The 12,959-nt window shown below is 44.4% G+C and overlaps 1 protein-coding gene across 2 annotated transcripts in view; it reads right to left on the bottom strand.

Moving 5' to 3' along the window:
• The window catches only part of TUFM (Tu translation elongation factor, mitochondrial), a 143,220-nt gene that overhangs the window by 60,563 nt on the left and 69,698 nt on the right, over nucleotides 1–12,959 (bottom strand). For both annotated transcript variants that reach the window (XM_030209431.1, XM_030209430.1), the window contains exons 6-8: nucleotides 5,255–5,419; nucleotides 4,831–4,963; nucleotides 3,896–4,000 (exon numbers count right to left, since the gene is read on the bottom strand). In XM_030209431.1, coding sequence (XP_030065291.1) covers nucleotides 3,896–4,000; nucleotides 4,831–4,963; nucleotides 5,255–5,419 — 403 coding nt within the window. The remainder of the gene's footprint in view (nucleotides 1–3,895; nucleotides 4,001–4,830; nucleotides 4,964–5,254; nucleotides 5,420–12,959) is intronic.

Consider the following 12,959-nt stretch of genomic DNA (forward strand, 5'->3'; position numbering starts at 1 on the left):
AAATTCAAATAAGAGATATAATACAGTGTCAGCACAAAACTAATGAAACATCTAATAAGCATGCATTAGAACATTCCAAACAACATGGATATGATGTTAATGCTTTTCTACAGTACAGCTTACCAAGTAGCCGAGGGGCCACATGCAGACAAATAGAAACTCTTCACTGGTTAAACCCTACCCGTAGGCCTATTTAGGTTGATATTGCAGTTACTATCAGTCCTTCCTATTTTGCATTACTGTAATTCCCTTTATGCGCGATTGATCATACACCTACTACACCATTTGCAGGTAGCCCAGAATGCTACCTGTACAAGCCCGATCACAATTCAGCATATTACGCATGACATTTAGAGCTATTCATGATGATGCCCCTAAAAATCTGGCCCAAAAATTAAAGACTTGTGATCCAAAACACAATTTGTGCTCTAGTCAGAGGGGCTTACACGAAGTCCTATCATTGCACATCTTGTAGTGTGCTCGATGGAGGAGTAAAGCATTCAACAAAATGTCTCCTGGACCATTAGGAGTCTTTTCATAAAACACCAAAAACTCAGCTTTACTCATAATGTCAGGTTCTTCATATAGATTTTATTTGACAGTAATAAGAGGTTATATCAAGACAGGTCAAGAATTAGAGAAAATGTCTGTAACCAGGAAATGTTAAAGGTTCTATTAAGGAGGGTGGGAAAGGGAAGATTTTGAATGATGATTTCTTGTGAATCGCTTTGAATGTCTTCATGTTCGTGGTATATAAAAATGTGTATGTAAGTACACATAAATAAATGTATATGATGCCACCTGCTCAAATATTAACTCATAGAGAGGTACAGCTGGAGCCGCACAGGTTCTGCCATGCCCAAGGATAGATATATAGCTTTCATGAACTTCCCCATTTCCCTATCAGAGGAAAAGAGGGAGACAAAGGGCCTGGCATACTTTACTTCTGCATTTTTGGCACGAAGACGCAATAGGCTGGTGATCCCATCAAAACAGAAGCGCCGATCAGATCTTACTCCACCCGCACACCCTACAGTTCATAGTTAAATCTAGGAAGCCTCTCTCGCTTCACTTTCTTTTCTTGCCTGCCTTTTTTTTTTTGCTAAACATTCACAAATTGCACCCACTTGGTGCCTGCTCCCAAGCCAGGCCAAACACACATCTGACACACAGAACGGTTATGATTTACCTGCAGCATGTCACCTCCTCTTATTTCCAGACATACTGGAAGTAGGTGTAGGGAAAATGGATTGCACTCACCTAGCTGGTACCTGCCTGCTCCCAAGCCCAGTCGAAATGCACCAGCAGACATACTGAACTGCTATAACTCAATATGTGTCACCTCCCTTTATTTACAGACATACTGGAAGCAACTGGAGGGAAAGAGCCGGAGTGTGATTATTTCAGACTCCCTGACTGAGTACCAATCAGACACAGCACCACAGAAGACCAGGAGGCAGGCTAGGAAGAAAATGTACTGGAGGCTTTTTTGTTTGTTTTCTTTCTCTTCCAAAAACTTTAATTGGCCAGCACTCAGGGAATATACCTCTGGCCCCAAGAGTAAGGGAGGAGGAGAGTAAGCACGGCAACTACAACCCCATAAGGGGTGGGGGGGACAAGAGGAAGGACCAGACACCACCAGGTTTAGCAACCCTGTGCTCTGTATGCCAGCATCTCTCCTTTCCCCCTAAACCTACCTCTCCTCTCCCCCCCTTTCTCTATTTCTGTGGATGGCACTATCATTCTCCCTGTCTCATCGGCTCGTAACCTTGGGGTCATCTTTGACTCCTCTCTCTCCTTCTCTGCTCACATTCAGCAGATTGCCAAAACCTGTCGTTTCTTTCTCTATAACATCAGCAAAATCCGTCCCTTCATCTCTGAGCACTCTACCAGAACCCTTATCCACACTCTTATCACCTCTCGTCTTGACTATTGTAACCTGCTTCTCACCGGCCTACCTCTTAGCCATCTCTCTCCTCTTTAATCAGTCCAAAACTCTGCTGCACGACTCATTTTCCGCCAAAGTCGCTATGCTCACATTAGCCCTCTCCTTAAGTCTCTTCACTGGCTCCCTATCCGTTTCCACAATCAATTCAAACTTCTCTTACTGACCTATAAGTGCAATCACTCTGCCGCTCCCCAGTACCTCTCCACTCTTGTCTCTCCCTACGCCCCCCTTGGGTACTCCGTTCTGTAGATAAATCTCTCTTATCTGTCCCCTTCTCCTCTACTGCTAATTCCAGACTCTGTTCCTTTTAGCTTGCTGCACCTCACGCCTGGAATAGACTACCCGAGCCTGTACGTCTAGCCCCGTCTTTGGCCGTTTTAAGTCCAAAAAGCCCACCTCTTTACCACTGCTTTTGACTCCTAACCACTACTCACTTGCCCTGTCCTTTTATCCTCACCTCTTTATTCCCTTACCCTTATTGTTCTGTCTGTTTACCTGTCTTATCTAGATTGTAAGCTCTTTGAGCAGGGACTGTCTTTTTGTGTATGGTGTACAGCGCTGCATATGCCTTGTAGCGCTATAGAAATGATAAGTAGTAGCAGTAGTAGCAGCAGCTGCCAATCCTAGCCCTCTAGTTTGTTCCCAAGGGTGAAGGGAAATCAGCCCCGCATCCCTTAGATTTGGTCAGTGCTCCACTGGTAATCTGGGCCTACAGCCTTCCCAGGAGTAGCCTACTCATAGCTGCTGCACATAACCACGTCTGTACCATCTGAGAAATACTGGGGAACTGAAGGCAGCACCAGCCCCTTGTAAGGAGAGTGACATCAGCACTGACCTGTCAAACTATATTCGTTTCAACAAGAACCTGTCTGAAATCATGACCAGGATTACCATGGGCATAAACATCATAGAATCCTGGACCTCAGCGTTTAAAATTGAAGTTGAACAAAGAAGACACACTGCCTGGTAATCATATCTCCACACTGTGTCGAATATTTCACAAACATCAATGCAATAGTAACCTCACTCCCAATAACAGATAAACTAAAAATCCTAGGAGTCACCGTAGACCGCACTCTAACCTTCAACAGCCAGGTCTCAAATATTACGAAGAAAACATTCTACACAATGTGGAAACTGAAGCATATAAATAAACTACTTCTCCAGAGAAGTCTTCAGCACACTAATCCAATCAATGGTTTTCTCCCATGCGGACTTACTGCAACGGAATCTACTATGCTGGATGCAAAGAATAAACACTAAAGAGATTACAAACAGCACAAAACAGAGCTGCAAGACTGATATTTGGAAAAAATCTATTTGAAAGCACAAGGCCTCTATTGCAAAGCCTACATTAGCTCCCAATCAAAGCACACATATCCTTCAAACTATGCTCTTTGGCCTACAGAATAATCTTCGGCCTCGCACCAGAATACAAGCCTTTTAGAATAACTGATATGCAGCAATAACTCAAGGATGCAAGAACCTACCTCATCCTTCACTTCCCCAGATGCCAAGGACTAAAATACAAATCAACAACATATGCAACTAGCTTCACATACCTATGCACCAAAGCCTGGATCACACTACCAAAAGACCTAAAATGTATGAACTACTTAATATTTCAAATACACCTTAAAGCCCACTTCTTCAGGAAATGTTTTTTAGACAAACCCATGTAGACATCAATAATACCAGCCAACACCACACAATATGTAAACACCATTAGAACCAATTACTATCACTTTCCTATCTTAAACTGAACTATAGCATTTCTGATTTCACTACATTAAAACCCATATTGAACAGTTTGGAAAATGTGGGATATAAATGTTGAAATAAATAAAATACTTCAGCACTTCTCCATGATATATGGCAGTCCCATACATGCTGAGACATCCTGAATACTCTAAAATATGCCTTAATCTTTGTTAAAAAGGATCTTACCTGTTACAACAGACTGAATTTTTTTATTGTGTCCGACAAATTCACAGTCATCACCTTTCTTGACGATGCCTCTCTCTAGTGTTCCAGTGACTACAGTTCCCCGACCTGCAAGAAGGCAGACAACACAGAGGTAGATACCCCCACATCTACCTGTATCCTGCAATAGTACCACCAGGAGCAACTGCCAATTACCTCACACTGACACCATAAGTCCCCATTACTACCACATATTCTGTAATACTATCACCAGGGGACCTGGTCACTGCTGTATGTCCTGCACTGTGACCATGATATGGCCCCCTCCAGGGCAGGATTAACATTTTGATAAGCTCATTGGACCCCTATCATAATATAAATACATTTTAAGACTCCCATAAACGGTCTCTAGACACTGCCACAGACACTGTACTATTACCATCAGGGACTCCACTTTTATTTTGTTTACATCTAGCAAACACTACTCATCTGACTTTGCAGCAATGTATACGATACCTTTTGTATAAAGTTACATAAAAACACATCTCAATTACCACCCCAAAAATCCTCTCATAAAAATTTATAGCATTTTAAATAGCATCCAGCCCAAATAGCATTAGCCCCTTAAAAATGCTGAACATAAAAATATGTTACAATCAAACTCTACTACATTTCTGTTAGTTAATTTTATTGCTGAAATGCCCCAGCCTGTACTTTATTTCCCTGAAGAGTGACTAGCTGTCCAGTGTCCTAATCTACCTTGGGAGGCTATTCCATTACTTCGGTACAAAACACTCAAGATATATTACTTCCATGTGAAGAACACAAGGAAGATGACAGTTAATCAACTCGTCCCATACATACCCAGGATTATCACCCTGCAGGCCTTAAATGTCGAATACGAATGTTGAATTTACATTGAGTCATAATCACTATTGTATCTAAAAGAGGGCAGCTACCTGGAATGGAGTGAATGGATTCTATGGGTAACAGGAAAGGTTTGTCTAACTCTCGAGTGGGTAGTGGGATGCAATCATCCACAGAGTCCAGGAGCTTCAAGATGCTACTAACCCCCAGCTCTTGATTCTTGCCCTAGAAAGAAAAGGTGAGATGTAATAACAATGAAAAAAGAACAGTGAAAACACCCCTTTTCCTCCAGTGAGATCCAAGGTAAGAGACATTTACTCCCTACTTTCATTACTTAGTTCCTGAGCACTGAATGAGAACCCCTGAACTGCATATCAGAAGCAGTCAGAGATATCACCACACGGTGTACCTGCATTTCCTCCATTTTCAACAGAAAGCAAGATGTCTTCACCAGAGCACCATGATAAAGTTCTAACCCAGAATGAGCACACTCCCTTTTTCCCTCTTCTCACTTACTTCCAAAGCACATAGCGCAGAACCAATGATGACAGGTGTTTTTTCTCCATCATAACCAAACTCTGTTAGGAGCTCTCTGATCTCCAGCTCCACTAGGTCCAGCATTTCTTTATCTTCAACTGCATCAGCTTTGTTCACAAACACAACAACGTGTTCCACACCTATCTGTAAAAGAGAACACAGTTCAGGATAGAGTTCCAGGAACAGCAAGAGGTAACACATGGAAGGAAGCTCCTAATGGAGCTCATTTTCAATACACTTAGACTTACAAAGTTCCATAGGTTACCATGCAACTTTGTAAGTCCAAGTGCTTTGAAAATATGCCTCCACAAGTATCACACAATACATAGGTCCTCATATATAAACATACAGTAGTACAACTTCAATATCACCCAATACACTGACATGTAACAGTGTATATTTTATGATCTACAAAAATGTACATTTGATGTAATGGCCAGGGCAAGGAGGCACAACACAAAGCTCAAAATCCTGGATTTAAAAAAATAATGGCTTTTATAAATGGTTAAATCCCTTAGGGAAACACTGGTAGTATGAACAATGGTAGATGAAGTGGAAGAAAAAAGGACTATACTAAAATAGCAGTAGTAATAGCAAAAAAAAAAAAATCTTTAACAAGAGTGAGAAAAAAAAATCAGTATAGCGCTACTAAAAGGAAACTGAAAAAGTAAAGGCAAAAAGATTAGCACTCAAATCCTACAAAATATATTTTAAAAACATAGGGAAGAATAGATGGTAAAGATAAAAAATTAGGCTAGCAAAAACGCAAGTGGAAGACAGGCAAAGCAGTAAAGCAAAGTAACAAGACTTTTTGTCAGGTATGTAGCAAATATTTTTTTTAGTTCTGTTGATATTCACTGAAGAGGAATTTGGATAAGGGTGACTGGTTACATTGTTACACAGGGGTACTCATGGGAGTGGGGTAGATGTAACACTATTTATGCAGGAGACTGCATGGAACTAGGAAAACTGAAAGTGGAAAAAGCTATGGAATATATTTGAGAATATTGTACTAAGGTAGTTCAGAAAGCTTCCAAAACGTTTGCTGAAAGGTCTGAAAAGATATTTAGAAACAGAATTTGTCTCATGGAAATGGTTCTTCTTCAAGAAAGTGGTAACAGAGAAGAGGCTGGATCCTACAGGTCAGTTCATCTTACCTAAGAGTGGGGAAAATGAATGGAGACTCTTTTGAAGGAAAGGATAATCAGCTATCTACAAATCCAATGATTCTGTATGAACCCAAGGCAGAATGTCTTTACCAAATGCAGAACATGTCAAATAAACATTATTTTCCTATTCATTATGCCTTCTCTCTATGTATATTGGTATCCCTCTGCCTCTGGCCACCACCTTATTACACTGTTTCACTACCTTAAGATCATCAGCCACTATCACCCCAAAGTCTCTCTGTTCAGATCAGTTCTTCTCTTCCTAGCATGTACTGCTCCATCAGATTTCTACATCCCAAATGCATGAAACTGCAGTTTTTGGCCCACTTAAACGCAAACAGTGCTCTCAATCTACTTTTTCCCCCCTGTTTCAAAAGAAATCCCCAATAGCTCACTCTTATCCATGTTAACCCGTAGGCCAGCATATCGTTCAAATTCCTGAAAAATTTCCAACACCACTGGTAGTGTCTGCTCAGGGTCCACCACATAAAGTAGCACATCATCCGCAAATAATGCAATTCGATGTTCCAGCCCCCCAACCCTAATACCCTGAAAATCTGGATGGAGCCGTATCAGTACCGCCAACGGCTCTAAGTACAGGGCAAAGAGGAGAGGCGATGAGGGACATCCCTGCCTAGTTCCTCTACCTACTGGGAAAAAGGAAGTATATCCCCCATTAATATTAAGGCGCGCCTTCGGTGCTGTGTACAAAGCTGCCAGCCAAGCCCCAAAATTGTCTCCCAAGCCCATGCAACTCATCACTGCACGCAAAACCCCCCAGCTCACCCGGTCAAAAGCCTTCTCTGTGTCTATAGCCAACAAAGCTGTACTAGCCTGGGATCTTTGTGTCTCGCATATCAAATGAAGAGTACACCTAATATTATCCCCTACCTGTCTCTTTGGGATAAATCCCGATTGGTCGATATGGACCAACTTCGGCAGCACCCTAGCCGGCCTGTTAGCCAGGACCTTAGCCACTATCTTTGCGTCCACATGCAGAAATGAAATAGGTCTATAGGCCCCACAAACCACTGGATCCTTCCCAGGCTTAGGCAGAACCGTTATTCCCAGCCTCGGACATAGATACCGGTAACCCACTACCCTCCAAAGCTCCATTTCCAACCCGCACCAAGAGGTCTCCCAACTTTCAGATTCATCCAAACATGGCAAAGGAATCTGATCCAGAAACCAAGCCATATCTACCATCTGTGCTTCTCCAGAAGCACTATAAAGTTTTTGATAATATTTCACAAATGTCTGAGTCAGTACAATGCCATCCTCCCCTCTCATCCTTCAACTTCTGAATAAGGGAACGTCCTCTCCGCACTCGCAAATAACGGGCCAACATTGCACTGGATTTGTTGGCAAACTCAAAATATTGTTGCTTGAGCTTAATTCTCATAAAATCCACCTCTGCCATCTGCAATTGTGCCATTTCCCCCCTCACTTGCTTAAGGTCTGCCCATAACTGCGGCGTAGGGTTTCTTTTATGCATCTGTTCTAAATGCAATAACCTCTCCTGGAAAGTCAACGAGTGCTGCCCTTTTTCCCTTTTCTTGCGTGACCCCCACTTAATCAAAGCACCCCTCACCACTACTTTCAGCGCATCCCATAACACCCCATCTGTTACTTCCTCATTGTCATTAAAGCGTCGGAATTCTTGAATAGTATGCTGAATATCTTCCCGCACTCTCTCATCCCCGAGCAGTGATTCATTGAGTCTCCAGACTCCTTGTCTCCTGCATTGGCCCAACCCAATTAATTTAATCCACATTGGCGCGTGATCAGAAACACAAATGGATCTCAGCAGCCCCCACCATACGCCATCCATTGCGATGCACCCATAGCCCATCTATCCGGGAATACGTCTGTGCTGCATGCGAGTAAAAGGTGTAATCCCTCTGTACCCCGTGCATCAACCTCCAACAATCCACCGCCTCCAATCCCTTCAAAAACTGTAGCAGTGCCTTCCTCCCCGGACCACTCTGCTGCCCTCCTCCTGTCGAATGATCTAGCCTTACATCCGGGGCAATATTAAAATCCCCTCCTACCACAACTTGCCCTCTCACAGATCCCGAGATTTATTCTTTTAGTGTTTGAAAAAATTCCCTGTGCCCCACATTCGGAGCATAAATGTTAATCAATGTCAGCTCCTTCCCCTGCAACCAACCTCTGAGACCCACACACCGCCCACTAGTATCTCGAAACACCTCTTTAAGCACAAGTTTGTCTGATCAAAATAGCCACTCCCCCCATCTTTTTTTGGCCCTATTCCCTGATGTACCACCACTTCCCAAAAAGGCCTACGACGCAGCAAGGGAGCATCCCCCGGCCTTTGGTGTGTTTCTTGCAAAAACGTTACATCCCACTTCAGCCTATCCAACTCCTTGAATACTCTACTGCGTTTCCCGATTATTTAACCCGTTTACATTCCATGTACCCACCAATAAGGTCTCTCCCCTCCCCCCACCCCTCCCCTTCCCCCCAGACGAGCTCTTCCCTCCCCCTTGCTCCAAACCCAGACTCCTCCACTCCCACTTATCCCCGATTCCTCCCCCACCCTCCCCTTTCCTGTAGCTGATCCCTTTATCAGCAAATCAGCCATCCCACAAGGAAGCAACTCACTCTCCCGGGACTTTAACCTCTCCAAAACTAATCCCTGTCCCTCCCATCACCCTACTTACACCCACATCCTTTACATTCAGGCATCCCCCACTCCTCCACCCAACCTCCCCACTGATTCAAGCAATTCACCACAAGTCCACACAAATCCGTGCTCCTTCAGGAAGCTTGCTTGTTAGAAGTCTTCCCCCGATCCACCACCTTCTGCCACGCCAAATCCGCTCTGGGTTCCCCGGCGGTCTCCCGTAACTCCTTCTGAACGGGAACATCTCTGCACCCCAAAGATCGGAGTGCGGACCATGCCTCATCCGGGGTCTTAACTTTGCGCGATTTACCATCCACCTGTTAGCCACATCCCAAACGGGAAGAGCCACTTATACCGGATCCCCTTTGACCGCATAAATATCATGGCTTCTCGGAAACACAGACGCTTTTGCAGTGTAGTCCAGGCCAGATCCTGAAACACACCAATTTTACAGTTTTTCCAAATAATTTATTTTTGCTGCCTTGCTTTGGTCAATATCTTCTCCTTCATGGGGAAATCGGCAAAACACACCAAAATGTCCCTCTGGCGAGTTTCCCGCTGCGGACCAGCCACTCTGTGTGCTCTCTGGATGCGAAAGTCCGGTAATTGTCCTCCGTCCTCAGCATTCAAAATGAATCCACACAGTTCTCAGATCACTGCTTCGCAATTACTAAATATGTCCGATTCAGGGATTCCCTTAAATCGCGGTTACTACGGCGCGACCTATTCTCCAGGTCCTCCATCTGCTCCCTGAGTTGTATTTCCCGCATGTCCGCATTCATCACTTTATGCAATTTCCCCATGTCCTGCTTCAAAGTCTCCATCCCCTCCTCCATCTCCCTGACACGCGTTCCCAAATCGCGAATTTCAGCTCTAATTTCTCTCAGGACAGTTTGTATATCCTTTCGGACCCCTGTGAAATCGGCCTTCAGATCTTGAAACCAAGCCACCACTTCCGTTTTCGCAATTTTGCTAGTCTCATGACCCTCCTCCATGTGCTCCTCCCCGGCCATCACCGGACTCGCTGCCATCTTAGCTCTACTCCGCTCTGGCCCCGCCGCCGGCGTTTTCTTACCTTGATCCGTTGAAAAACAGAATTGTTCCAGTCCCTTCTTTGGTGGCATTCCTCAGGGACCTTTCCCCTTCGATTCACACTTCAGGATGTCGCTTAATTTTATGGGATTCGCTCACTCTAAACCATGTCCCGATGGACCTCCGCGTTTAAGCTGCCATCTCGGTCCACAACTTCAGTTCTTTCATATTTTGCTAAATCCTTTCCAGTCAGTTAAAATCTGAACCAGACACACTGTCCAGGCCTGGGGCTCTACCAGCCACTGCTGATGCTGCCCCCCCCCCCCCCCCCCCACCACCACCACAAGGCCCACCGCAGACTATGCCAGCAGAGCGCAAGCAGAGTATCCCTGATCGCAAGCATGGGCACTTTCAGCCACTCCTGGGCCCAGCCCCGCTCATCCTCTTCCACACGTTACCTCTCCTTCGCCGCACACTCCTCAGCAGTCCTCGAGGAGCAGAACGCAACCACGGCTGTCGTGGTCACCAAGGCCGGAGGAATCCCTGAAGCCACCGCTCGGCAACCCAGAACAGCAGCCAAAGTAGAAATACACCACCACTTCCACAGGTAAGCCCAGAAGCAAAGGCCACAGTGCTGGTACCACTGCTCTTAACACACCGGCTAGAGCTCACTCGATATCGGCTCCAAACACTCCTCTACTTTAGGGAAGCCCTCATGAAAGAACATGCCGCCTCCCAGCGGTCCTGCAGTCTTGGCCGGTCCAGCAGGGATCACAGTCACACAGGAACGGTCTCCGACCGGAGGCACGGCTCCCTGCCCGCCACCAGCTGCTGCCACCCTGAACCTCCACCGCTGCCATGCAGAAAGCTGCGTGCTCTCCTCAGCCGGCGTGCAGCCACGATCACAGACTCTGTCTGATCCGCTCAACAAGCTCCTACGCCCTCAGGAATGCGACCTGGGACCCCCAAAGCCCCCGATCGCTCCCAGTGAAGTAATATTTTGATTTTTAATGCAGCTTATCCAGAGCCTCAGCCCCGAGCCGCCATTCCCGGAACTGACGTCACTCTTCCCCCTCCTAATGGTTCTCTAACTCACTCTAATACAGAAACTAATTCTATTTTTTTACACTATTTTGAAACACTTAATGGTTTTGAGGATCATTTGCCTGGTTCACTATATCTGGATAATTTGGATCTGCCTAGACTATGTCCAGCTCAAACCACTATGCTTAATTCACTTCTTACTGTTGATGAGATCCAGTTTGCTATTCAATCTAATGCCTTGGGTAAGACACCAGGCCCAGATGGCTTTCAAACTGAATTCTATATATGACTTGCGACCCATATTAGCCCTCATTTAGCTGCAATGTATTCCACTATAATTCCAACTCAATGAATGCCTAATTCTTTACAAGTGGCCCAGATGATTGCCCACCGTAAACCAGGTAAGGATCCACTTAATCCCTCTTATCATCCTATTTCTCTTTTAAATTTCAAAACCAAATTATTGGCCGAAGTACTAACCAACTTGTAAAGGTTCTGCCATCCTTGGTTGATGAGTCCCAAGTTGGTTTTGTGCTAGGTCATACAGCGACTAAGAATATTAAGGCTATTTTGGCTTCATTGGACCAGGTTGAGAAGCAGGGTACACCTTCTCTGTTAATCAGTTTTGATGCAGAGAAGGTGTTTGATAGGGTTACTTGGGACTTCTTTTGTTTGCAGTGTTAGACAACTATGGGTTTCAAGTATTTTTTTTCAGGCAATACAAAGTTTATATCATAACCCACAGGCCGTTCTCCATGCTAATGGCATCACCTCTTCCCCCACTTTCCTATTTGTAGAAGAACTAGACAAGGTTGTCCACCTTGTCCTTACTTTAGACTCTAATCTGTAAAATCCTGTTTTAAAACATAAGAACATAAGCATAGCCATACTGGGTCAGACCAATGGTCCATCTAGCTCAGTATCCTGTTTTCCCAAACAGTGGCCAAGCCAAGTTACAAGTATCTGGCAGAAACCCAATTAGCAATTTGGAACACAATGCAGAATCCTCACTGGAACAATTTACAAATGCACTGAAAACCTGGCTTTTTACCCTTAATTTTCATCCTATATAGAGGAAAAGGGATTTGCTTTACCACTTTTCAGTGTTTTTTGCAACTACATTCAAAGTGGTTTACATAGTATATACTTGTACCTGGGGCAATGGAGGGTTAAGTGACTTGCCTAGAGTCACAAGGAACTGCAGTAGGAATTGAACCCAGTTGCCCAGGATCAAAGTCTGCTGCGCTAACTACTAGGCTACTCCTCCTACTCATAAAAAACTAATTTTTGAAGAGCAAGTGATTGCCCCCCCCCCCCCCCCCCCCAAAAAAAAAAAAAAAAAACAGGAAACACCTACTGATATGCAAACCTTAATATACACAGTACTCTACATCCACAAAAACTGTAAAAATCAAAACACAGAAAATGAAAAGCTTTAAAAAAAAAAAAAAAGACTGTGCATAACACTTATCTTTTAAGCCTCCTCATCAAGAGCTTCAAGCTTCTTCCAAGGCAACTGAAGCATCAATTGATGAAATCTAAATCGCTGTGCGTTCCTTAATATGATGGAGAGAAGATACAGTCTATCAACAAGCCCAACAAGGGCCCCTTGTTTTCCAGAAATCTACTGCATCAGGAGGAAGAACTCACAAATCTTGAGGTCCAAGTTGGCGACGAGAAGATAAAAGACACCAACCATCATGTCCACCAATCACAAGCATCCCTAAGTTTTTATTTTTTGTACCTGGGGCAATGGAGGGTTAAGGGGTCCTTTTACTAAGCCGCATTTGCA

The sequence above is a fragment of the Microcaecilia unicolor genome, chromosome 7 (genome assembly GCF_901765095.1).
Source record: "Microcaecilia unicolor chromosome 7, aMicUni1.1, whole genome shotgun sequence".
NCBI lineage: Eukaryota > Metazoa > Chordata > Amphibia > Gymnophiona > Siphonopidae > Microcaecilia > Microcaecilia unicolor.